We start from the raw sequence: 26,881 nt of genomic DNA, 5'->3' as shown, positions 1-26,881 counted from the left end.
TCATTAAATAACTGAAAGTGTCCATTCAATTTGTTGTTGGCCTTTATAAAGCCCAAAAGCAATTCAGCTGCTTGTACTTAACTCACAAGCTATTAAATAGTTAATTAACAGGACAGGTAATTATTTAATAAATGTTAATGTGGCAAGGTAGGGAGATACTGATCTTTTAAAACACTTCTGTCAAAGGTTAAACTAATCAAAGTAGTAATTGCTCTGTTGCTCAGATAAACACATTGATAAACAAAATTTTTGATTTACTGTGTCTATGTATTCAATGAAAGCCATGTTCAGATGCTGAAATTAAGTAAGTTTACCTTATCTGTTTTGTAATTTGCTTTATAAATAAAGATTGATGCTTTAGCTTGGTGTTGTCTGAATGATTTCATAGTCTCTTTAAAAAAGATCTATGTTCTAACGTCAGACTGTGTAACAGGAAGTTCCCGTGGGATTGCAGGGTGTAAGAAGGGAGGTGAGCAAAACAGAATTCTTGGCTTATGCTAATAGAGAAAAATCACTATATTAGAAACAGCATTGCAGGTTCCATAGCAGGATTCAAAGGTGTTTTTCTCTTAAGCTTTTTGTGCTTTCAACATTAAGCCCCTTCAAAAAGTTCTATCCTTTTAAAATGCTGAAGTAGTTGACTGGTGAGACAGGATCTAGGCCAGCCAGATTAGCCCTAGCTCTGTCCCAGAGCTAGGAGCTCCTGACCTAGGAGCTTTCTTCACCTAACAGGAACTGTACTGGATTTCTCTCAGCTCCAGTTCTATGCAATCAGATCATCCCATTACAAATATCTTGAATGACTCAAGTTACTGATTCATGTCCTAGAAAGCCTTATTATAGTAACTAACACACAGAAGTACGTATTCTAGCATAATTTAATGTTTTTTCCGGGAACAAAGGAAACCGAAGTCAGCTGCTCTTACCCCTGTTAGTGTCTACAGATGTTGACTTCACCGTATGAAGACTTCAAAAAAAAAAAATCTGGGGTGGGAAAGAGAAGTTCCCTCTCCTTGGCCCCTGTGTGTTAAAATAAAAAACAGTTCACACATAAGTTAGCTACTTTTACCTAAATAACACCTCTTTTTTTTTTCATTCCTTGCTAGAATAATACTAAAGAAGTTCAAAAACTTTTTCCTAAATTGTATGAAATGGTAGCTAACATGCTTCATTTTCAGTGAAGGGAAAACTACTGCCAAAACAAACTGCCACGAGCAGCACTGCAAACAGTAATGGTCTAGAGTAGGACAGAGCAGGAACTCACATGCTTGTAGCTGAGATTCTCCTAATACTTACTGCTACTGCTACTAAAGAGTATCACAGTTGGTGCATGAACAGAAACGTTCTACCACACCAGAGGTGAGCACACCTGACCAGGGCGTTGCTACAGCAAACACATTCTGGACAACACTATGGATGTCTTCGAGCTCCAGGGAATAGTAAAAAGCAGGCATCATCTAGTAAGAAACCTTCACTAACAGCTGGAGATGCTTAAAACTGAAGAATGGCTTCAGCAGATTTTGTTCTGTTTCAGCTTTACAGCAGCTTTTTTGTGCACAAGCCCAGGTTCAGAGCTGCTCAGCTTTATTCCATGCAGTGAGGTTAGCATAGTGTTATTAACAGAAATGTGTGCAACAGAAAATGATGATTATATCAAAGGCTCAAAGTTTTAATAGCAGAAGGAAGTAATGATGCAGAGTTTTCATTTGTGTTAGTGGATTTTTAAAAGATATACTCAATAAAGCTAGTAGCCATTAGGTAGATCCTTTTTTCTAAATTAAGCTAGCACTTTAAAAATGTCCATACAAAACTAGTTAAGAGCCAGAAATCTAATTATATCTATAAATTAGAAATCCCATGCTTTCTGCAATGAGATATATATTCCTGAATGAAGCCACACATAATCACAGAACTTCAAATTTAACTGTAGGCCAGACTGCTTTCCTATCCCTTAGCTATTAATAAAGTTCATGAGATGCAAAGTGAGTTTATAAGAAAATAACTTCATTTACAGTGGTTCATACTTAGTCCAAAGTATCTGGAATATTACTAGTCACTTTCATTCTGTTTTTAGTCTGCTTTGATGTGTCAGTGTTTCTATTTTTAAAAGCTTTCCATGTTATACTTTTAGAAGTCCAGTTTTGTATTTATTTAATGTACATACATACATACATATATATATCTCAAAAATAGCTTAATTATTGTATAAGTAAAATGCAGAATTGGTGTTAACATCATTATTCTGACCCCTTTAAGAAAAGCCACCATCTGTATTTATAAACCATATGGAATCCTCTCCTAAAGTACTAAAAATACTCAATCCTCTCATAAAATAGTCAAAGTAGCAAAGAGTCTTCCTGTGAATAAAAATTAAATGGTTTGCCATCACAGAGCTTGCCATAAAAAAGCATTTGCAAGTCCAAATGCATCTGCACAGCAAGATAACTACTTTGTTAAGGAATCCTTGAAAGAAAAAAACAACCTTAAAAATGTCTTGCAGCATTCATTTGACTACAACTAATGCCAAGAAGACTTTTTGATAATAATCACATTCACTAACACGACCAGACCATTCATGCTAATGTGAACTCTCAAGCTAGAATGCTAAGCAAAAGCTTGTTTTAAGTAAGTAATGCCATTGTCATTTCTCAAAAAGATAACATTAAGTACCATTTATAGCTACTAAATGGTTTTGTCTTCAATAGACCAAGGTTTAGTACACCCGATCAAGAAAGCAACTTGCAGAAAAAACATTCTGCCCTGTTAGTCATCTGTCTTTGCAGCAGGCATACTTGATATTTGGAAATAAAAAGAATCAGATTCTAACATGGAAATGCATTTAAAAACCTGTGGGAGAAGATGATGTACCAGCACTGTAATTTGTTAATACTGAAAGAGTTTTCTTGTGTTAAGAGCCGAGTAGCTGAGGATATGTGAAAGAGCTGCTGACAAGCCAACAGCTCACCTTACATGTGTCCAGAAAGTTCTGGAAAGCAGAAAAGATGATAATGTTGCACCGAATACTAATTAAATATTTGATACTGGTGTCTACTCCATTACAGAAATAGTTGTCTGTTTTATATATAGAAGAATATATATATATTCTTATATATATATATAGAATATATAGAAGAAACACATTATCAAGTTTTTATCTCTTGGAGATGTTGTTGGACCTGCAAAAGAACAGACAGAAATGTAATTAACTGATACTGTAACCACATGCAAACCACACAAAAACTCACCAAAAATAAGCCTTTTTTTATCTGAAAGATTACATGCCATCTTTACATCTGGCCTTCTGGGTTTTTTTGTCAGTCAGACACCGATCAGCAATTGAATACATTTTACATATTGAAGGTACATCCCAGTCACTCATCTTTTCATCAGCATAATCCTCAATAGTTGCTTCCTCATCCTCAATTTCATCTTTTATACTTAACTGCAAGAGAATTTAAACCAATGGGCAGATATCATTTTAAGTATCTGAACAGCTAATGAGAGTATAAATTAATGATAATTTATTATTATTTTTACTAGATACCATTTTAATTAACACATCATAAAGCAAATTTCTTTAAGCAGCATCATACAGATTTAACTTTTTCCCACTTCAAGACTCAGTTTTCTAGTATTGTCTCTTTTAAGAGAAGAGGCAAGATCAATAAAGTATCTTATGTTTACTTAATAACCATTAATATGCAAGCTTAAGTTGGTATAATTCTTTTAATCACTTTTATAAAGCCTCTTTCTATAAATGAATGTCTTTCTGTAAACTAAACTTCTGTCTCCAGTCTCGGTGGCTGCTGTATCCACTAAAAACTTCTGGTCTGAAATCACATTTTAAATCTGACTGGTTTAGTCCAAAAGTGCTCCGTTCCAACACACTTGAAATGGGTTATCTGTAATCACACATACTGTTTGAGGAAGCATAAATGAATAAATAAGAGGCAATGAGTAGAGGCAGATCTTCTGACATCCTCTGTGGGTCAGTCTGAAATTGCTGATCAACATTCAACTACCTTGCAATTTTTCTTTCAAGCTAAGGATGCCATATATGATCTTACACTGACCAGTCTCTTTATGGTCCCAAAAGTATAGTACAAAGAATAGTAAAGAAAATTCAACCCACCTCTCACTCTGCAAAAAAAGCCCATATTTCAAACTTCACTAAGGTTAAAGGCATAAAGTACATGCAAATTGTTAGTAAAGCTGAAGATTGAAATTGATACAGGACCATAAAGAAACAACTGAGATGAACAGTTGAAAATGTTTCAGGGAATGAGGAATTATCAGGGTATCTGGAGTATACTAGTAAAGCACAATAGTATTACAATAAGAAGCAGTATCAAAACAAAGAATTCTACTATCAGATTAGAAGATGATGACCTTCAGGGCTGAATAAATCTACCAGCCAAGAGATAGAAATTTCAGCCTCTCCTCTAAGAGAAAGATTGACATAAAAGCTGTTTTCACAACTATGTATTTTGATGACGTATTTGATTGTCTCAAAACCTGTTAACTGACTATGATTTCATATAAGGTGATCTTGGAGCAATGTGAGGGGAGCAGAAAGCATAAAGAACATACCAGCAACTGTGGCTCCTGATTTTCATCCACTGGAGGAAGACCCGCTACAACTTATAGGAAGACCTATGAGGAAAAAAATCAGAAGAGAAAAGGAAGCATAGAATAACCCTCAGCATATTTATGATTTGCAAAAAGGATCATGACTTCCAGCCTGTCAACAAATGCTCCCAGGATCTGTGTTTGTCCAACGATTTTCTATACAATTCCTTGTTGTTATTGTTGTTACTACCTTTATTTTCATTAACTGTTACTAGGAGTGTGGCATACAAATTTCAACACAAATTATTCTCACTCTACATGGTGTTCCTTCACAGCACGATGGAAGGATTTCCAAACTATTCAGACACAGGGTCAGGCCTACCGTCCCATGAAACTAAATGCCATGAAGGAAGTGGTCAATGGTGATTAGGATCTTGGATCTATTAATAATGGATTCATTATTCTTCCAAATATGAAGCTCATGTCTTTTTGCTTTAAGGTAAATCCAACATGGACATTGTATTTTTGGTGCTGAAGATAGTAAAGCACAGTAATTTTGGACTATTTCCTTGAATTTTCTTTTTCAGCCTGAGTTACGCTTTTGTGTAATACTATGCAAGCAGAAACAATGTTCCACACTACTTCAAACAACATTTACCTGGAACTTGGAATATTATTTTACTCTGGTCTTTCACATAGAAAATGAATATATTCAAATGATTTTAAACCAATCAAAGTTTAGAAACACTATCTTAAGAAAATACCTATTGGGAAAAAGAAAAATTATAGACCAGAGTAATTATTTAATATCAGACATTCTTGATTTTATGCACTCCTATCATTTACAAAGCAAGTCATATACTGCTTCCCACATTCTACTTACTACTCCAAAACTGAAGATACCAGATTTAGGTGTTATCTCTCCTCGCAGAGCTTCAGGTGCCACACAGGCTGCTGTTCCAACAATTCTTTCAGTCATGACTGTCTGTGTGAATGTTACAGATGCTCTTGCAAGGCCAAAGTCAGAAATTCTGGGCACATATGCATTGCTTAATAAAGTATTTGCATCAGTGGAGAGGGGAGGGAGGAGAAAAAACAAAAGAGAATTTTCCAAAGAGTACAGTAAATAGGTTTCATAACAGACATATATATATATAATAACTCTTTAGTAACCAAATGCAAACCGCTATTTTGACTATCTTGAAACCTAAGATATTTACACATTACTCATATAACAAGTTATATAAATTTAGTTTTGTTGGAAATTGCTCAATTTCAGAATTTATTCCTCTAAATAAATGAAGAACTGACTGCAAGATCCATCCATGTTTTTTCCTGTGTGCACATGCATGCACAAACAAACAAACAAAAAAAAAACAGAACAACAAAACACAAGCTAAAAAACTAGACACTTCCCCTACCCCCAAAGGTACAAAGGTAGCCCCAAATACAAAACTTTTTTTTAACAGACCAATTATGTTACATTTATGGTTTGGCTTTAGGAGGGACAATCTAACACTCAGCTCTGAACTGGTAATGGATCACAGTATAATTCTTATGGTCTAAATCTCTGCTCAGAATGAACAAAAGCAGGCTTTTTATAGTATTATATCTATTACATATACATTATAGTATTATATATCTTATATTATTATTTATCTAGTATTATAATTTATAGTATTATTATCTAATACTATGTCAACCATGACAAATTCATGTGCCAAATGAATAATAATAATACTCTTATTCTTGTCTTGAAAGAAAACCAGAAAACTTGTTACTGCTAGAATAACACACGTGCTGTTTTTTCACTTGACCTCCAGCTTTTACTTTCCTGAAAAAAAGCAACCCTGACAAATAAGGCTCATCTCAAAGACTTTAACGCTTTCATGAAATACTCAGTAGGATGAATTACAGCAGAAATCTACTGGGGTCTAAACTTGTAGCACTTAGAACCATTTTAAAATAACTTGATTTAATATTTATGTAATCCTCATTTTCTAATCCCCTTGATGGAACTGTAAGAAAGCCACACAGCCTGACAAAACATATACAAGTTTCTAGTAAGTGTTATTTCTAACTCCCCCTTCTTGTTTACAGAACTTTAAGAAAATTACCACAGCTGTAAGTTACAATGGATCACTTGATGTGAGAAGTGCTGTAAATAATGCTAGATGTATGACCCGTACAAAAGACCAAACACTTGTCAAGGCATCATCCACCAACTGGTCTCCTATTTAAAACTCAACTTCCTAAACAAAAAAAAAAAAAAAAAAAAAACCAAACAAAAAAAAACAAGACCACAACTTCATAAATCTGAGCTTCTTATCAACTTGAGTCAAGTCCAAAGAGTGGTCATTTTTTTTTGACACACCACAAAGAGCACAACAAAAGCAAGTTTTACTGCAATTTTCAAGTTTCAAAAGAAAAATTAATTATTTCCTGGGCATAACCAAGCAAAAAAACTATGAATGACTGTGAGAACACCCCTTAAACCACATCCCCTCTAGCCCAGAGAGGCTGTTCTAGTGCCTGTGTGTTTGTGAATGTTGTCCCCATGTCACAGCAAAACGAAGACTGAAGTTAACCTTCTTAGATGGTTAGATGGTAACTTAGAAGTCTCTTCATCTACATTTCATCTGATACTGGCAGCACTATTCATAGCACCAAGCAAATTTATTGAACTAGTCACATTAAAAGCTGCAAAATATTATCCAAACAATAAAACCCCCAAAACCCAATTCTGTAATATGATCAACTTACAGCAGTTAGAAGTAAGGTAAAGTAAAAAAGTGCATCCCCTCCAGTCATTATACTTGTCCAGAACCTTAAGCAGGGAAGAAAGAAGAAACATAAATTGTCAAAGCAGGAAGCACATACATGAGGCAGCTGAAGCAAAAGCTTGTTCCTCACAAGCTGAAAGGTCACGAAACTGAAGTTGCCTGTATTTAGCAGGGTTGCCAGAAGCCAGAAAGTTATTGAAACATTCATCCATTACACCCAATCAGTCAGTTGCTCCTTAATACTCAGAAGAAGTAAGGCATTTGGGGCTTTTCTTCAAAGACTTAGGCTGCTTTCAAAAAAAAAAAACAAACTAATACAATAAACTGTAGCACGAGAGGGGAAACAAATGGCAACAAAACATCAAAAAAACCCAACCAAACTGTACAACAAAACCTTCACCTTTTCTGAGTTCTGATATTCCTAGAAAAAAACTCTGGTATAACAAACAGTGAACATTCATTATCATTGATGAACCCTGAACTTCATGAACCTGACTGAAGTAATTTTACTGTATTCATAAAAAATAGAAGTGAATCAAAGGAGACACTCTGAAGAAACGTTCTAGGAAAAGGAAACAAAAAAGGTGTGTTTTCAGCTGAAAAATTCCCTATTTAAAAATTAATTGTTCTTCAACAGCAGCTTCTTCACTAGCAGCAGTTGTGAAATGACAGAACTTCGTGTGTTCTCATGGCACTCGAGTAACTATTTGAAAGTAACAGCTTATGATACAAATTACAATTTATGTATTACATTTAGAACACAGATTACAATTACAATGCAAAATCTCACAGCTGGAAAGCTGTTGGGTGGCGGAGGGAGCTGGGAGAAAAGAAGGCTCAGGGGAGACCTTACCACTCTACAGCTGCCTGACAGGAGACTGGAGCCAGGTTGGGATTGCTCTCTTTGCCCAAACAGCAAGTATTAGGACAAGAGGAAACAGCCTCCAGTTGTGCCATGGCAGATTTAAATTAGGTGTTAGGAAAAATTTCTTCACCAAAAGCAGTGAAAGAAGCTGCCCAGGAAAGTAGTGGAATCACCATCCCTGCAGATATTTAAAAGACACACAGATGTGGCATGTGGGGACATGGTTTACTGGTGGACGTGCTGCGTTAACGGTTGGACTTGATGATCTTAAAGGTCTTTTCCACCCTAAGCAATTCTGTGGTTCTAGCCTTATAATTATCTTCAAAGTCTGTATTGGTCATGTCCTTGTGGCACAGACAAGATTATGGTGATGAGGTCACTTGCAGAAGATTGCCCTTGACTGAAGCAATGCTTTTTACAGTTTATTCTCTCTAAAGTTATGTTGTCTGGGGAATGACAAAAAACAAAAAAGAAAAATGAAAACCTGAAAATGCAGACAGCAATAGTCTGCAGCTTTTACCCTTTAATATCTCTGTGAATATGATTATTTTCATGCAAAAAGTCGATGCCATTTGCTGTACCTTGAACATTTTTACATCTTACATTCCAAGGAATTGGTGGAGCGTCATCCTTGATTAAGAAGAAGGAAAGGCAAGTAAAAATATGAAATTATATATATATACTCATATAAACTAAAACGAACGAACAAAAACCCCACAACCCAAAAGTGACTTCTTGCTATATTTTGTTGTTTCCAAGTAGATCATTAAAAATACTACCAGCGTACACTTCTTAATTGACTTGGGCAGAAATACATGCATTTGTCACATTACATTATTTCCTTGTATTTTGCCTTAGATCAAGTTGCCAGTTGCAAAAAATGTTCTTAGTTAATGCTCAACTCTGACCCTACAAGGCCAGCTGCTCTGCAATCTAATGCACCTGCCGCTTCGTACTGGCACTGATACCAGAGCCTTCAACCCAAAGCAAATAATTCAAAGCAATCCACAGCTTTCACTAACAACAAAAAGTCAATCTTCCAGTGCTTTTGGATTTCTCGGGAGTTTAGCTTTATTCATGCCACTGAGTAAAACTCAGAAGTAGGGACACCATTTCAAAACCACTTCTTAATCTTGTCAGTGGCCAAGGGAAGAGGATTACAGTATCTCACCATTCTATCACCTCCCTCACCTGCTCAACATCCAGACCTGAAGATGACACAAGAGTCCATGCATCAAACGCATCCAGTGAAGTCACAAAATGAAGTTATCACCAAGAACACATATTCAAGTAAGTACATTATTCACCTGTCTTATTAGAAAAAGATTTTTTCTGATTTATAGATTCTGATTTAGATTCTTTATGTCATAAATTTGTGTCTTCCTTGTAAAGGACTCAGTTATTTCTCCTTTAGCTTTCAATTATCACCAGTCTTTTAAGCTCACTTGATGATAATGGCCAAAGTTACATGGATGAATTTTCATATACATCCTTGTTAAGCACTGCTCATCTCTACAGATAAACTTGCATTGTCTTTAAGTAAGACTTAGTCTCTCATCTGCACTGATTCTGTTAAAAAAATAAAATAATTCCACATGTAGCAGGGTGTGCAATCAAATGAATCAATTCAAACTGAGACAGCAGTGCTACCAAACAGAGCTAGTCTGTTCCCTAAGCACTGCTACCCATTTTCATCATAGCACCACTTCTTTCCCACTGGGACAGAAGTATTTGTGCAGCCCTAGAAAGGAAATATCTCCAGATGAAAATTAAGTATTTTTTTCACCTAGTATTTTTTATCAGCCTGATCAGTTCCCTAATCCAGGTCTTTCTCCAACTAACAGACACTTGAACCAGTACAACCAGAGGATCAGTGCAGGAAGAAAAAGCAAGCCAAACATTTTTAGGTCTGGGGCCATGGGCGGCTGAAGTAGCACCAATTCAAAATGTTCACCAGATTACAACCTCAGAAGCTGCATTTGCTTCATATAAAGCAGATTTTTCCTTCAGCAAACTAACATGGACACTAGTCTACTACACTAAGTCTACTACACTACTAGTTTTAAGTCTGGCTTACTATTGGACTGTGTGTCCTTGATACATAGAGTTGCCTCACTGAATCAAAGAAACCTATTTTTTATTTAAGGCCATGGCTAGAAGATCCAGTATTTGATTGTATCAGAAGCATTTACACAAAATAATATATTTTAAAAATGAAACTCACATTTACTTAGGTACTTCAGAAAGAGGTAAGCAGACTATGAGCACTGCATGATAACCACCATCACAAGGACAGTGAACAAAGAGCTACTTCACAAAGCAGAATCTCAAAAACTGGCAGAGAACCTGCCAACATCAGAAGTGGGAACACCCTCCGCACTGCTTCACACAGGCATAGTCAGTCCAAGGTCTGGGACACTTCAAGTACTGGTACATGACATTGTATTGTCAGCCTGATTTGACTTTAATCTATCTAAAACATTTGCATAAAATCTTACTGGAAGAGTACTTGTTATGTTTTTTTCTAGAACACAAGAAGAAAGTAGTAAAACATCATTTGGCCATCACAGTTCAGTTCAGTACCATTTAAAAGACATTCCATAGATTCCTATACTTTAGCAAAGTAAGGCAATTGGAAGCTAGAAAAGATTTCACTTACCAAACACGCAAGTCTGCCAAGCAATAACCGTTGGTCACGTATTCATACACCAGACACGGCTGAGCACCATCACTTGAGAAACCAAGTAATTCTACTGAATTTTCATGCTGACACCTATAGCAAAAAAAAAAAAAATTGTTCATGTGCTCTGAAAGACTCTCAACATCTGAGAAAAACACAAGGCAAAGAGAACGTGATTCCCAATTATTTGTTTCATCTCTAGTGCACAAAGCTAGATGATGCTTTAAAATAAAAATTTGTTTGTTTTAAAGCATCAAAAATGTAATTGTTCTGTGTAAGAAACATTTTCAGTTAACATGAAACAAGCTATGTTAGAAAGACAAAAATTGTGTAATGGTGTACTCACTTTGCCATTATGTTTATTTCTTGCTCAATCTGCTTGTTCAGGTCCTAAACACTAACATCAACCATCTGCAAAAGGAAGTATTTGACATTAACATCACTGGTCAAATTAAAATGCACAGTTGTTTATTAGAAAAGAAAAAAAGAAAATTGGAAGCCTTTCTTAGTTAACTGTTTACAGTACACTTTATATTCAGCTCAAAAATAAAGTATTAGAACATGACTTTTCATTCCTTCGAACACTATATTATTGGACAAATGGATCTAGTTTCACTAGTCACCAACTTGCTCCACTGCAGTTACCCCCTTACTTATTAAAAAATTAATTGTTCACACAAAACAATGAAGACTCAAATTGTGTGACAATAGCTTTTTAGCTTATTCCACCCTAATCTGAAATGGAAACTTCCTTAGGACCCATTCTCTTCTGCCACTTCTTGAGGGTGGGAGGGAAAACAACTGGGGGAGCACTCTGCTCTTCCCAGCAGCTTGCCTGAGCCCCTCAAAGGAAAGCTACAGGGAAGGCAAGAATGACTTCCTGTGACTGTGCCGACTCACACCACTGATGGGACTAAGGATAAGGTTCTCAACTCAACTCATGTTTAACATAGTGACAACACTTTTTGAAATGAATCATTCAACACTTTCCACAATAAACAAGATATATAAGTCTATACTATAAAGTGCACAGTCATTAAAATTAAAAATTGAGGCAACAACTCACAGCAACGAGCTTCTTGACAGCCACATTCCTGCCATTGATGTAGCCTTTGAACACGATGCCAAAGCCACCTTCTCCCAGTTTATTACCTCCAGCTGATTCTGGTGAGGCATCAAAATTATGTGTAATGCTTTCCAAGTCATGAAACAAAAAATTACAGAGATCTGAAAGACATATTGATATTTAGCACAAAGCTATGTTTTCACTTAAAGAAAAAGTTTTCTGCTTCAGTTCTTGTAAAACAAAAACTTGCTATAGCACAAAACCTGAGACAGTGGGGCCCTACTTCTAGCTCTGTGATGAAGATAGCAGAAAAACAAAAGGAAGGCACATAAATGTGTATAATTAGCTATGAATAATTTTCTTTACAACTAGCACAGTAGCAGGTATCTGATTGTATTTTTTATTCCTACTCATGATACAAGTAGTAGAAATTAAACATGCAGATCACGGAGAGAGCCACGCTGCCTTATATGTAAAAAAATACACACAGATTACATCATGTTTCTGGCAGCAACACAAAAGAGGACCTTTAGGAAGCAACAGGCTCACCACAAACTTTCCTAAAATGCCTTCTTTATTCATCTTTTCTCCAGAATTCTTAGTCATTTCTGACATATAAAATCTAGTTTTAAAGCATAAGATGCTGAACAGTCTATTAAATATGTATTGGAAAAGGGCAACAGGATTATGTGTGGCACTAATGAAACTGCAATTTAATTAACAGTTAAGCTTTCCCTCACAGTAGGTGACTTATTGGCAAGATACAAGATGCTGTTTCCCACAGATGCACCATGAGAGGAATAGAGTCATCACTCTCATGCACTGCTATGACTTATTTCACATGGGGTGAAGGACAGATCAGCAAAAAAATAGCACTGAATTCTACCAAAGTAAGCGCCTACCTGTGTAACTGGACTGTGAGCTGCTGTTTTCTTCACTTAAGCAGGAAGGATCTGAACGTTGCTTCTCAGTAGTCTGAGCTAAAACAGACTTTACAGATGCCCCTTCTTTTTCCTGTACATATTTCTCATGTATAGGTAAGGTTTCCTGTGAAGAAAGAGGCAATGTAACTTCTTTTGGCATCCTCACAGCTTCTGAAAAGGGAATTTAGAAAAAGTGTTACATTAGGAAGCAGAAAAAAACCCAAGTAATATTAATGCCAGCATTTCTGAATATTAGGAGACATATAAGAATCACCAGGTTATATTTTGCCACCATGTGTAAACTCCAGCACTCTTATTGAAGCTTGAAACTCTTATTTAAACTGTTATGACAAGTGACAGGAAATGGAAAATATATCCAATTTTGGTTATTTTAACCTAATTCTTTCTGATTTGCAAGTTAGTGTGAAGCTCTTTAGCATCTTAGAAAACCGAGAACCAGTACAAAATGTACAAGAGTAACAGTTACTTGGAAGCAAAAGGTGTGCTGGTGCTAGGAACTGATTCCTAATCAACAGATCCACAAGATCAGCAGCTGTACAGTTTGTGGTTCCCCAGTCATAAAGCAATTCACACATGGGGCTTTTTCCCATATGTATGAATGCCTCAAATCTCCTTAAAAAAAAAGTTAAGAGCAACGTTAAAAAAAATAGTGACCTCAAGAAGCACAAAAGGAAAGAGATTAAAAGCAAATGACAAAAAAACCCACACTGAAAAAATTCTGAATGTACTGTACAAATTCACAAATCCTCTGAAAGTACAGCCAAAAAACCTAAATGCTGATTCAAAACCAGCATAAAAGCTGCAAAATATGAGAAAAAACTAGGGGAAAACCACATGACTTCAGCAGTTTGTCCAGGATCCATAATATACTGGCACCTTGGACTAACAAAAAAATGAGAATGTCAGCCAGAGACAGAGGGTAAGTCAGACCCAGAACAAATGGAAAAATAATTGTTTTTCGTCCCTTTGGCATTCACACCCCGTTTTGAATATTTTGAAATGGCCATTAAGAAGAAAATCAGATCCAGTATTCTGACTGATCTAGTACTGTTACCGAAAGACAAAGATTTAATACCAACATTACCAGAAAAGACTGGAAACTCAGGATGATACACACAGCATCTAAAATCTTGCAACCTTTGAAACAGCGTCAACAAGGATTCAACAAGCCCTTCAAACAATGAGGTGCTCATAAAATATTGTCAGTATTACTTCTCAAGTAAATTTTAGGCTTCGAGCTAACATGTTGGGCATTTTCTTGGAAACAGGGAATTAGGAGTTGCAGTCCAGCTGTCTCTTGGGCACAATAAAGTCAATGGCTACTAGTCTTTAGGGTACAGAAAGTTATGCAGCCAATGCTGTATTACTAAAAATACCTTTGTCTGTATATAATCATTCCTAACTGCCTTAGTCCGTTCTCTGGGACTTGCCTAAAAACGGAACTGTGGAACAATTAGGAGTAATTACCTCCAGTTCCCTAAGGAAACGGGACTGTAAAATATAAGTGCCCAGGGGCACACAGACTGCAGCAAGTTACAGCAGAGGGATGGAAACCACGACTGACAAGGTATTTATGTTAAACGGGTAATGCACGAGTCTACGTCACAGGACTTTTATAAAGGACCTTACATGCACTTGGCTGTATCTGCTTTCACCGGACAGGTTGGTTATATCCACCGCGAGTTTCTTCCACCCCTCCTGCGGGTCGATGAACTCTGCCAGCCGCCTCACGAGCCCGTAGCTCAGGCAGGGGACGTGCGTGGAATCCGTCACGAGCTCGCCAATCCTCCGCTCCTGGTGGGACTCAGGGCTACCCGTGAGGCTCGCCCGGACGCGGCCGGCCAGCGAGGCGCCGCAGCCGCCCGCTCCCTCACGGCGCAGCTCCCGCCCACCATTCCCGGCTGCGAGCGCCCCCTGCAGCCCGCAGCCGGCGGCGGGAGCCACATGGAGTCCCCTCACGCCTCACCGTCGCTTCCAGGCCGCGGCAGCCACGATCCCCTCGACCCGCGCGGCCCGCTTCCCATCAGGCGTTACCGGCGCACCGCTTCCCTTCCACCTTTAATGCTTCCCCTTTAGCAGGGCGGGGCTCAGCCGCCGGTGGTGCTGACGCCATCGGCGCGGTGGTGACACGGCGGAAGCGCTCTCCCACTCGGCTCTCCCATAGGCGGTCCGAAAGGTGCCACGCACCCGGCACGACCCATGTCCGGCCGCGAGGAGGGGGTTGTTCCTTGCCTTGATCTGATTCACCGCAGGCCTAGGGAACTTGGTAACGTCCTTGGGCCCCTTTCGCGGGGTGGGGAGGGAGGCGGGGAATGAGGCGGTCGTGGCGCCCCTTTGCGGCGACTTCCGGGTGCGCGCCGTTCCCCCCTCCCTGCGTGCGTCCGCGCTTTCCTTCCTGCCCGTGTCCCTGTATCCATCCTTTCATCCCTGCCCGTGTCCCTGCATCCATCCCTTCATGCCTGCCCGTGTCCCTGCCTCCATCTCTGCCTCCCTGCCAGCCTCCCTCCCTGCCTTTCAGCAGACTTTTCCGTAGTAGTTCATTCTGTTCCGCCCCTCTCCCTTTTTCGTCTCCGCCCGTTGCAGGTACGGCGGGTCTGGCCGGGAGCAGGGAAGGAAAGCCGCAGCCATGCTGCCCTCCTTCAATTACCTGACCGAGCACACCGGCTTTCGCGGCACTATCAAAAACTCTCCGAGGGACTTCGTAGTGACAGAGCTCGAGGTGCCCGAACTCCTCCTGAGGGACACCCGGGCTGAGCTGCTCCACAAGACCAGCGGAGCCCCGCCGGGACAGAGCAGCCCGGGCCCGCGGCAGCCCAAAAAGCGGAGGGCGGAGCTCCCCGGCCCGGGTGCCGCCGAGTGTCCCCGGGGTGCCGCTGAGCTCCCCCGGGGTGCTGCCCCCGAGCCCCCGGGGCGCGCCCCGAGGCGGGCGGGAGGCGGCTGTGCTGCATCCCCTGACACAAGTGGGCGTCAGGGAGATCCCGAGCTGCGGTCCGGCCTCGGGGAAGCCCCTTTGTTGGAGTCCTTGCTCGGCAAGCACCTGAGCGAACTGCTCAACAAATTTGCCTGTGATCTGAAGGATGCGTGGGGTTTGGAAAACAATGCGGATGCTGGCACTAGGGAGTTCTCGCTAGGAACTAGGCTGGACAAGAAAATTCGAGCTGATTTGCACGGCGCTGTTAGGAAGAAATTCCCCTTTCTAGTCACCGTTACAAAAGACAATGAAATGATTGTAAAAGGAAATCCTGATTACAGACAACTTTGTCGGTTAGTGACTGAAAAGGAAGCAAGTGATTTCTTTAAATTTTTAGATGCAAAGCTAGAAAATTCTACGTTTTCTTTTGAGCCTGATGGAAACAAAGAGCACAGAAAAATAGTTCACCACTTTATCAATAGAAAATTTGGAAAGCTTTTAGAAACAAAAACTTTTACTGTGACAGGTGTCAATGAACAGCCAAATATGTCAATAATGGTACGGTTTCGAGAAAAAAGTTGGTCCGGAAAAAGGTCTGCTGGTGGTTTTCAGAAGAAACAAGATGTTTATACAGGTAAATATTACATTTTTAGTGAAGGTGGCACGTATTATTTTGGTGTTCTGTAGAAAGACTGAAACTCAGGATCGTTTCTATGTGGCACATAGGCCTGGTCGACCCATTGCTTATGTTGAAATAAGTCATTACCAATGCAGTGGCATTGCATCCCTGGAGAATGAAGTGGATGAATCCAAGTTACTGCAGTGATTTGACATAAACTGCTCGGTGATAATGGTTGCATTTCTCTTGATGGTAGCCACAAACTAACTCTTTAGCATTCCCAGTGTGATGGCTTTCCCTTGAAAGTAAGTGTGGGTTTTAGGAGGTGCATCTATATACTGAACAAGTTAGTAAAGTCAAATTTGACTTACGATCTCATTCTTTAAAGCAGTTTCTGATACAGAGAATGTTTCCAGCAGTACATCAATGCATGTTTGTTGAATTGTGCTGCATCTCTTGAGGTATTATTTTTAAAGGGTTTTTGGTTGGTCTGAATTTTGTGTACTGTGTCCTTATTTTTTCCCTTCTGTGCTGTAGAAGTCCCACTTTCTTTAGTTTTGTGGGCTAGGAGAACAGTTTCTTTGCACTTTCCATGCCGTTACAGTTTGAGGGGAAGAACCTGCTCATCTGTCATGGCAGAACACTGAAACATAAAAGCACGTTCCTAATAATTCTGAGATGATTGTTTCAGCTTTCACCCTTCAGAAAGAAAATCTGGAAACACTAGAAGCAATTGGCTTGTTGGCAGCTGAACTTGATGTACTTCCTTCAGACTTCAGTTACACTGGCCTCAAAGATAAGAAGGCTATCACTTTGCAGCCTATGGTTGTGAAGAAGGTGACTCCTGAGAGGTACTTAGAATCTGGGTACAACCAGTTTAGCACATAGTTTTTTATGTTAATAAGTGTGAACGTGGTATGATCTCTTCAAATGTTCTTAATGATGTGTCTTCCCTTTGCTTGTAAGAGCACGGTGGAAATGGTTTTAATCTTTAGTGGCTTTAGGGAATATCCAGTTTAGCACTCTAGTCATTGGTAAAATTCCACTGCAAACTGGACTGTAAGGCTAGTTGTCCAAGAGATAATTAGCAAAATTTGCGTTATTGTTAAAACTATGATGAAAAATAGGTAAATGTGTCCACACAGTAGGAGAAATAAATAATTTTGATAATTAAACAGTTTATTAAGTTATAAAAATATCACTTAGAATTTAAGCTCTTATGCTAAAATTTGCTTTTATTTGAATGACTGTTATCTTTATACATAAGAACAAAGAGGTTGAGTGGATATTTCAAAGGGCAAATATTTGAACTGTCGGCTGTGTTTCCGATTACAGGCATGTGTGAACACACCCACAGAATCAGTGTACTGAATTTGTTTTTGTTAAGGCTGAATGAGAAAAAGCAATTGTGTTTTGGAATCTGCTAGAGCACATTACCTTTAATTTTTCTTTTCCTTTCTCTTTTAGGAAAAACAGGTTTTGAGGAATGAAGAGTAGTTTTTCAATTAAAAAATTAAATATTCAGTGCAATTACATTGAGAAAGTTCGATGAATTGCTTCATTCCAGCATATGTCAATATCATATAAGTGCCAATGATGCAAACATTTAAAAATTATTTCTGCATTATAACTAAATTTTAAGACTTCTATCTCTGCGCTTGATTTGGTTTTCTCATAATAATTGTTTTATGTCCCATTTTACTTCTAAAGAGTTTTTAATTCCAGCGCAAAGGTGAAAAAGACATTAATTAGAAGTTGTATAGCTTTAGTAGAGGATGGTTCATAATTTCTCCCAATTATTTATTCAGGTTGAAAGAAATTGGAAACAAAATGGAAAAAAAGGGCATAAGAATATACAACATCTGTTCTGCATACCAGCACCTCAGACTCGGTCAGCTGAAGGGCAATCACTTTGACATAGTTGTGAGAGACCTCCAACACCACAGTCATGACTCTTCCACAGATTTGAAGGAGAGAATATCTGAAGCAATGGAAAATGTTGAGGTAAGAAAAAACTCATGGCTGCTGATAATGAACAGTTTTAATGCTTTGCTGTTACTAGAAGTACTTTTAAGGAAAATGCTTGTAATAGCACAATAATGGCAATATTTCCCAAGTTTGGTGCTTGTTGCAGTTTTATGTTTTTCCTTAAGGAATCAGGAGTAAAAGTGCCTTCCGAGGAGGCGTCACAAGGGAATTGATTCTGTTACAGACTGGAGAGCCCAGAGTGGTGCAGCAAAAGACAAGGGGAATTCAGTAACAAATTTGATACATGTATGTACACATATGTGTGCTCAGTGTACATGTCACCTGGTTGCCTTTTTTGGTCACGTGAGGAACCTGCATGGTTGACTTGGAAGAAAAACTTTAATAGTGTGAACGTATATGAAATGTCCATATCCGAGAAAGAAGATTCCCCCAAAATGCAGTGGATTTTTATTCTGTTATCCTTAATCCCTGAAGAAAACTCCCATCAGACTTTCCTAAGCCACTAAGAAAAATAAAAGCAAATAATAGAAGGGAAAAACAGTAGATGATTTTCTTGCCCTATCTTTCTAAGTAATAACTGTAATTCAAATTGCTTTAAGAAGATTAATCCAGGAATAAAGACTTGAATGAAAAGTACTTTGTGTGCAAAAGCAAAATACCTTACATGTATTTTGGAAATTAATTTTATTATTGAAAAAAGCATTCAGCTGGTACTATAATACTTTCTGTCCTCCATCTGACTTATTTTGTTTTGCTGTTTGGAAAGTGAACACAAATTCCTATGATTGTGTGTATTGCTTTATTATATTTACCTTACTGGTCAGATGATGAATGACAAAACAGGGTAAGTATTAATACCAAATATGGATTTTTCATCTTCTTTGGAAGCAGAATTGCATATGGAACCTATGGATTCCAAAGCAAGGTTATAAAATTTGAACTGAATAACCATTTGCAAAACAATGCAAGTAACAAGTACCATGTTTTTTGTTTCTCCACTCCACATATACTTCCTATTTTCTAAAAAGGGTGTTCCCATTGGGTCAAGTGACTGTGATTTTACTTCTCACATGTGACCTAGAACTCACCAGAGGATTTAAAATCCTAGGTAGCAGAAGTACTTACTCTTGACCTTTATATTACAAAATAATAGAAATTATCTCATGTGAAAAAAGTGTTTTTAATAAAAAATATCCAACAGGGGCTACTGTTCATCATCTGTGCTGCATTTAATAATCCGACACATTTAAAAAGCTCAGTTACTTTGACTTGACCTGTAGTTGTATTTATAGTAATTAACTATATAGAAATAATTTTTTTTTCATTTACTTGGGTGATTTTTTATGATGTGAAGACAATGGTAGAACTTGATAGTCTTTTTAGATGTTTCAAAATTAAGTGCCAAACTATTGTAATGAATCACATGTTATGCTAGTTATGCTATCACATGTTATGTTAATTCTGATTAAAAAATCCTGTTTGTATGCACTTTGGATCTAAATATAGGTATATGTGTGTTGTATGCCTGGTCTTACAAATCAGACCCGGTACTTTCATGCATGTAACATATTTATTCTTTCTCATTGTAGACAAAAGGGTTTGTAAATTACTACGGACCTCAGCGATTTGGACAAGGACAAATTGTTCAGACAGCTCAAATAGGATTGGCTTTACTGAATGAAGAAATGGTATTTCCATTTTGCAATTCGTGTACTTACTGTCAAGAGAATTTCATATTGCTGTGCGATATCTAGCACTGGAGTTGACCTTTTCAGTGAACAATTTCATTTGTGAGATAAACCCATCTGTGTGCTGGAAGCAATTGCTAGATCAGTTTTCATCACAACATAAGCATGAAGATCTTCATAGTGAAACTAAAACCCTTTTTTCAACAGCAAGTGAAGCTTTAAATAGTTCAGGTGGTGGTAGTTGTGTCTGTAATTGGAATGTGATTACAATTTTCATCATGCCACTTGGCAGTGAAAGTGGTTGCATTCCACACGGGGTTTGAACACTGAAATGACGCAGTCTTCATACAGTGTTTATTCATGCTCCTGATCGGAAGTGTTGCCTCTTTATCGTGCTGGGGATCTGTTTACTCCTTAAAAATGTCACATAAGTTCATAAGAAAGCTTTTGTTTTTTCAATACTCCGGTAATTTATCCGCTATATAAAAGAGATTGCTGCTTTCCATTATTCTTGCCTAGTTTCCCAAACTCTCAGTTCTGAGCTTATTAAGTAATAATTCATAAGATAAGAGTAATGTACTTTTCAGTGCATGTGATACAGTATTTGGCACAGGTGAAAAGACTAGTCTGCCACTACAAAGTCAAAAGGATACCTAAGTATCCTTTTCTTCTCATGTTGTTTTGACTCTGAGAAAAGTTGGAAAAACTTACCTTTCAAATACAAGAAGCAAAATTTGAGGGCAGCCCATAAAAGTTATTGTTGATGTATCTGACATCAGATAGCAGTTGCACCAGGTGCCAGTCCCTGAGTTGTAATGATTTAAATCTCTAGTCTTAACTTAGTTACTTTAATTTAAAATAGGTAGGAACTACTGTTTATATTAAAAATGTGCTAGTATGTGCTTGCTCAGTCCAATATAGAGAAGGACAAAAGCCAGGTGTCACAGGTTGGTAGAAGAGCTGCAAATCGAGCAGCTCCTCTGCTGTAGGAAAGGAGCAGCAAATAGTAGAGATTACTGTAGCATTTTCCTTGTCTCCGTGTCATCTAACCTAATACAGATCAGTATTAGAAAAAAAGAAAAAGATGGTTGTCCCTCTGTATGAGACTGTGGAAAGTGTTCAGTCTAAATATAGCATGAAACATGCAGGATGGAAAGAAGGAACCTTCCTGTTAGGGATAGGATGATGACAATGCCAAGTGAAGAAGTTTGAACTGGATGACCAAGAAGAGAGAGTAGTTTCTCGCTGAGCTTTGAAAACTGTCTTACATTTTCTGGGTGACTAAAACCTTTTTTTAATCTGAGACGGGACACAACACATTGTTTTGTTGTTCATGGGATCTTCTGTGAAAGGGAGGATTTGACTTTGACCTTAAAGTACTGATATAATTTTGAGAGCTTGCAGAATATGTTAAGACAGAATTGGATTAATGATTGTCTGTTTCGTTGACAAATAGTTAACTGCAAAAAAAAAATTAATATTGTTCTCTAAAGGTGAAAGCTGTGAAGTTATTCTTCACGCCTGAAGATGCTGATGATCCTGTAAACAATGCAAAAAGATACTTTCTTCAAACTGGTATGTCACTTAAATTGTCCATATGTTTATGCAGAGTCGGTATTGTGAGAGAATAAGGTGTTGCTGCACAGGGAGATACTTTTTATTTTCCTACTGCTTTATGCCACTTATACTTCACTCTGTGGAGCTCAATAGAGTTGCACATTTAAAAATTATATGAAGATGAGGCCCTAAATGTACAAAATAGTGGAAAATGAATGTACTTCAGGTGCAAGACAGTATAGAAGCAAAAACTGTATATGATAATGCTGAAAAAGTCTTAAGATTTATCAGAGAAGTTTTGGCCTCCTTCCATCTGTGCTTTTGGACAACAAACTTCTCCCTAATAAGGGAAATATACAGGAATGTGGTACCCAACTCATACTCAGCACTTAACACATCTTTCTTTCTCTCTTGAACTAAAACCAACAAAATATGTCAAAGGCAGCAGTGTGCTGAGTAAAGTGCTCTGTTTACCATATTTATTACTTTTATCATTCAACTGAACTTGCTCTCCAATTTGGAGTTGCTCTCAACTTGAAGTACATTTTTATTTTCAAATATTCCACATCTATTAGCCTGCCTATCACTATAGAGTGACAAAACAACTATGATATGTAGCTTAAAAAGACAAAGATACGTTTGGTTTCACAAAAAAATACAAGATAAATTATTCTGTTCTGTAAATTGCTGTATGATGCATGGAAAGTCTTTGATGTGGACCCTCAAAGCAGCTACCTTCCTTTTCCCAAAAGCAAAAGGTTAAAGTCTGTGCAAGAGCCTTCTTCAGGTAATCACTTGCAATATGAAAAAAAAGCAAACCAAAGAATTTTGAATATACAGCATTTGTATAATGTAGTATGAATCTCATTAAATGTGTTTTCATCTTGGTTAAGAGTCAGACTTCCCTGAGGCTAACGTAATTTTTACCTTTAAAATAAAGACGCGTTTTTTACCTTCTGTGAAATACATTTTCTCAAATGATGAGAAATAGAGCTTTAATGGTCTTTTATAGCTTGGTTTTTCCTTTCAGTTACCTGATTAAAAAAACCCTTCGGAATGATAAAGTAAGTGTCTAAATAAAAATTGTTCAAACTAGGCTGAATAACTGAATGACAGCTAGCTTAATCTATACTGCATGAAACAGAATAAAATTAATGGTATGCATTGATAGGCATACAAGATGAAATTTGTCTAACATGGCACATTGAAGGAAAGGAAATAATAAAAGCATTGAGAGGTTAGATTGACACTTTTTTCCCCTATTTGATTATTTCTTCTTCTTAAGTGTCAGGTAATATTTGAATAATCAGGGATTACTGACATTGTTATTTTTGTTTCTATCAGAAGATGCAAAGGGCACACTTGGGATGCTGCCAGAATTTAAAGTAAGAGAGAAGATGTTGCTACGAGCTTTAAATCGCTATGGTGTAAATCATGAAGGTTGTACCAAAGGATGGCTCAACATTCCCCACTCCTTACGCATATTCTACGTCCATGCTTACTGCAGTAAAATTTGGAATGAAGCAGCCTCATATCGGCTGGAGACTTATGGCTCAAAAGTGGTCGAGGGTGATCTTGTCTTTTTGGAAGAAAATGATGAAAACATTTCCCTGAATGACAAGGTGAGTCTTCCCAAAGTAGTTACTGTGAAAACAAAACAGTAACGACAAAAACCAAAAACCCAAAAAACACCCAAACAACTCAATGCACTTGAATATATAATCAGACATACTTTAATGCCATGATTTTTGTTCATTCATTGAAATACGTAATATTAGTGACAAAGTTAAAAACATGATGTAGTAATTTTTGTTTTACCATAAATAGACACATGAGTTAGACATGTAATTAGCAACTTTAATCTGTTTTGGCTGTTCATTTTATTCAAGTGAGAAGAAGGAACAGAATGTCAGAATTATTACATGTGAAAATTTAGTCTCCATGGTATATAATGCTCTTCTGCCTGGGGAAAACCTTCAGAGTGGGCTCTGGGTATGCTCATGTTACTGTCACTGCTGATCTGAGTCTTGCTCTCCACATCAGGCCTTTCCTGCACACACTGCTGAGTGTGAGCAGTGGTGAAACAGTCTCAGCTCAGCCTCACACTGAACTGATAATCTCGTTGCAGCTACAGAGGCAAAGCATGTTTAGCACAATTTCACTGATGCTGGGTCTAAACTGGTAGCAGGTGTTCGAAAAATGCAGTACTCTTCTTGGGAAAGTAGCAAAGGGCAAGGACTGCTGCTTGCCCACAGCACTTTATATTAAGCATATCTGAAGATTTTTTCATACCTGAGCTTGTTGTCCTTGCTGTAGTCAAATAGCCTTAGAACTCTTAGCAAGTTTGTGAATATGGTGCATAATTCATAAAATAAAGCATATGTTTTTACTTCTTGAAAATTCTCTTCTTCTTAAATGTCTTTTCAGGTTCATATAGTCACTGCTTCAGAAGAATCAGCTAAAAAATATTCTATATACCAAGTAAGTCTGTATGGAAAATTCTGAGTTGTTGATTTCTTTATTTGATTAAAATGTTTTGTTTTGAATAATGTGATTAATTTAACTCGTGCAGACTTCTTCCCTGCCAGAGTGCACATTGAATAAAACACATGTGAACTAATCTCAACTCTCATAAAAAATGTACTTGTTAGTGGAAATAAGCACAGTGTCTTTTGAAGTATGGCAGTATTTATCATGAAGCTGAATACTTCAGGAAATATTTCAGTCTACTGGGAGATACTTTCAGAAGCAGTTGACATTCTAATTTTTTAAGGTTTCAGAATGTAGTTGTGAAGTCTTGCATGACAACTGAATATATGGCAATTGAATGACTTTATTGCTTTATCTTTCCCAAGAAGCAATAAAATTCATATGAGTATATTTCTAATTTGTTTTAGGAATCCTGATGCATTTTTTATTTTTTCTGCTTTAATTACAATCAAGATACCTGCCATGCACAGCTTCATTTCACAAGAGAAGCTGCTGGCTTACTATGTCAGGCCCCAAAATACACGGTTTAAACAAACTTAAAATTGTCACATTTATTTAAAGGAGAATGGGTGAGCATTACCTTAAATATGTTTGCTTTGTTTTTTCTTTGAAGGTGGTTCTTCCAATGGTGGGACATAGTATAAAGTATCCCAGTAACAAAGTTGGACAATGGTACCATGAAAGACTTTCTAGGGATGAGCTGGAGTTGTGCAAATTCAGAGTGTCTCCTTTACAGCTGAATATACCTGGATGCTACAGACTCATTTTGAAAAATGTTCAGAATCTCTCATATTTTTTGGAAGTCAGTGAAAAAGGGATCAAAATTGAGGACAACCATCTGAATGATTTAAAAGTCTCTCTTCATATATCATTTGACCTTGATCCTTCATGTTATGCAACAGTCTGTCTGAGAGAAATAATGAAATGTGACTTTTAAGATTCCACTTAATGAAAGATTGCAGGAATATTGTACAACGTTGGTATTTTATGTGTAATGCCAAGAACATAAGGGAGAATGACAGGTTCAAATCACAAACAAGAAAAATTTGTAGATTGAGATTCATACAGATTAGGTAAAAAAACCTTACAAAAATCCTTTGGAGTGTTCAAAAAACATTTCAAACTCTAAATGCAAAGCCTTGAATACATTGGAGTAAAACTTTGTTACACCAGGCGGGTCTAACAGAACTTAAAGAAAACATGGGCTACCCATTTGAATTTCCTATTTGCATGGACACCTGACTTGCAAAGTTAAATCTTGGAAAAGTATTTTCAGCAAATGTAATTCATAGTATTTTTTAAAGTGTTTTATACTAAATGCTATTCCAAGCAATGATGGTACAAGTTTACAGCCTAAAGGTATCTAACTGAAAAGTTGTTGTACTGAGGTTTGCTAAATATGTTGTATTTTCATTGTATTCAGGCACTTAGTGTTAAAAGATAAAAGTCCTGAGCCAACCGTGATAAGTTGTCTCATGCTTTATCAAACATTCGGTGAATGCCCCAAATTAAGTTAATGCTGTCAGTTCCAGGATTCAGTAGTGCATAGCTGGTAGTGCCTAGTTCAGTAAGCTCTTCAAGATGAGGCAAGTACTTGACATCACTGGAAAAACACTTATAATAAAACCAAACCATGTTACATTGTTTACAGGATGCAGACGCTATTCTTGTTACTATGAAGCCTTATAGTAGCACAAAAAAATATTAATGGAACCAACTTTGGAAAAAAAACTTTTCTGTTTTCTTCTTGATTAAAAAAAACCCAAAACCAGTTAACAGTGATAAAATGAGTGGAATTGTGGAAAAGGTGATAACTAAAGCACATCATTTACAGTGGCTGTTTTCCACTGTACCACAATATTTGTGAAACCAAGTTAGGACAGTGTGGTTTGGATGGGTGGACAACCATGATGGGTACCCAACCATATGGGTAGAAATGTGATTGGATGATGAGGCTCAGAGAGTAGTGGTTAATGGATCACACCCTCCCTGGAGAGAGTGTCACGGGGTGTCTTCTGGGCCCCATCCTGCTTCTTGCCTTTGTCAGCAGCCCGGAGGAGGGGATGGAATTCACCTTCATTGAATCTGCAGATGACATCAAATAAAGGGAACAAATGGGTATTCTGGAGGGTCAGGCTGATGTTCAGGGCAGCCTAGACGTGCTGAAGGAAGAGGCCAACAGGAACTATGACATTCAACAAAGACAAATGCAAAGTGCTATCTGTGGGAAGGAAGCAGCCCAGCCTGCGGAGCAGCTCTGCTGGTGGGCAGCTGAACATGGGCTGTTCAGCTGTGTTCCTTGGCAGCAAGAATGACCAACAGCCTCCTGGAATGGGTTATCAGGGGCACAACCAAAACATCATGGGAAGGTCTTACATCTCAGTTTTCAGCGCCTGCTGGACCACATTTAACTTTAACATTCAGTTTGGTCCCCAGCACAAGAACGTAAAAAAAACTGGACAAAGTTCAGCAAAAGGCCTCCAAGCTAATAAGGGACTAGCCATTCCCATTTGAGGAGATGCTGAAGGAACTGGGCATCTTCAACTTGGAGAAGACATAGCATGGGGGGAAATCAAGAGCAGGTCACCAGTACCTATGAGGAGGTTAGCAAGAAGATGAAGGCAGGATCTTCATAGTGTTGTGTGGCAGGAGAAAAAGAGGCAATGAGCACAAATTCAAATTAGAGATTCAGAATGGTTAAAAGGAATGACTTTATACGT

General features: G+C 37.9%; 1 protein-coding gene, 1 long non-coding RNA gene and 1 pseudogene across 5 annotated transcripts; 1 reads left to right on the top strand and 2 right to left on the bottom strand.

Moving 5' to 3' along the window:
• Positions 1 to 860: 860 nt before the first annotated feature.
• LOC146435707 (uncharacterized) lies at positions 861 to 15,012 on the bottom strand. 2 transcript variants are annotated; one of them, XR_014852363.1, is made up of 3 exons: positions 14,874 to 15,012; positions 4,591 to 5,618; positions 861 to 3,176 (listed from the first exon to the last, which is right to left on the bottom strand). It is a non-coding gene; the product is annotated as an uncharacterized LOC146435707 (long non-coding RNA). The 2 variants fall into 2 exon arrangements; XR_014852362.1 differs by lacking the exon at positions 14,874 to 15,012 and having other exon boundaries at positions 4,591 to 7,325.
• Positions 8,655 to 14,869, bottom strand: LOC146435708 (interleukin-1 receptor-associated kinase 4-like; annotated as a pseudogene). The gene is made up of 6 exons (XR_014852941.1): positions 14,537 to 14,869; positions 12,866 to 13,010; positions 11,964 to 12,124; positions 11,244 to 11,308; positions 10,877 to 10,990; positions 8,655 to 8,663 (listed from the first exon to the last, which is right to left on the bottom strand). The product of XR_014852941.1 is annotated as an interleukin-1 receptor-associated kinase 4-like (transcript).
• A 22-nt stretch (positions 15,013 to 15,034) lies between the features above and the next one.
• On the top strand, positions 15,035 to 25,807 carry LOC146435706 (pseudouridylate synthase PUS7L-like). Of its 2 annotated transcripts, none has more exons than XM_085060870.1 (9): positions 15,035 to 15,173; positions 15,491 to 16,452; positions 17,129 to 17,288; positions 18,246 to 18,441; positions 20,016 to 20,114; positions 21,608 to 21,689; positions 23,016 to 23,293; positions 24,099 to 24,152; positions 24,775 to 25,807. In XM_085060870.1, exons 2-9 carry the CDS (start codon positions 15,534 to 15,536, stop codon positions 25,096 to 25,098), a joined length of 2,112 nt encoding a protein of 703 aa, XP_084916996.1. In that variant the 5' UTR covers positions 15,035 to 15,173; positions 15,491 to 15,533; the 3' UTR covers positions 25,099 to 25,807. The 2 variants fall into 2 exon arrangements, with proteins under 2 accessions (XP_084916996.1, XP_084916995.1); XM_085060869.1 differs by lacking the exon at positions 15,035 to 15,173 and adding an exon at positions 15,200 to 15,257.
• Positions 25,808 to 26,881: the final 1,074 nt, after the last annotated feature.

Source organism: Lichenostomus cassidix, chromosome 5, assembly GCF_008360975.1.
Source record: "Lichenostomus cassidix isolate B80296 chromosome 5, HeHo_3.0, whole genome shotgun sequence".
NCBI classification, from domain to species: domain Eukaryota; kingdom Metazoa; phylum Chordata; class Aves; order Passeriformes; family Meliphagidae; genus Lichenostomus; species Lichenostomus cassidix.
The sequence above is the reverse complement of the archived record's forward strand: the minus strand, read 5'-3'. Positions and strand labels throughout refer to the sequence as shown.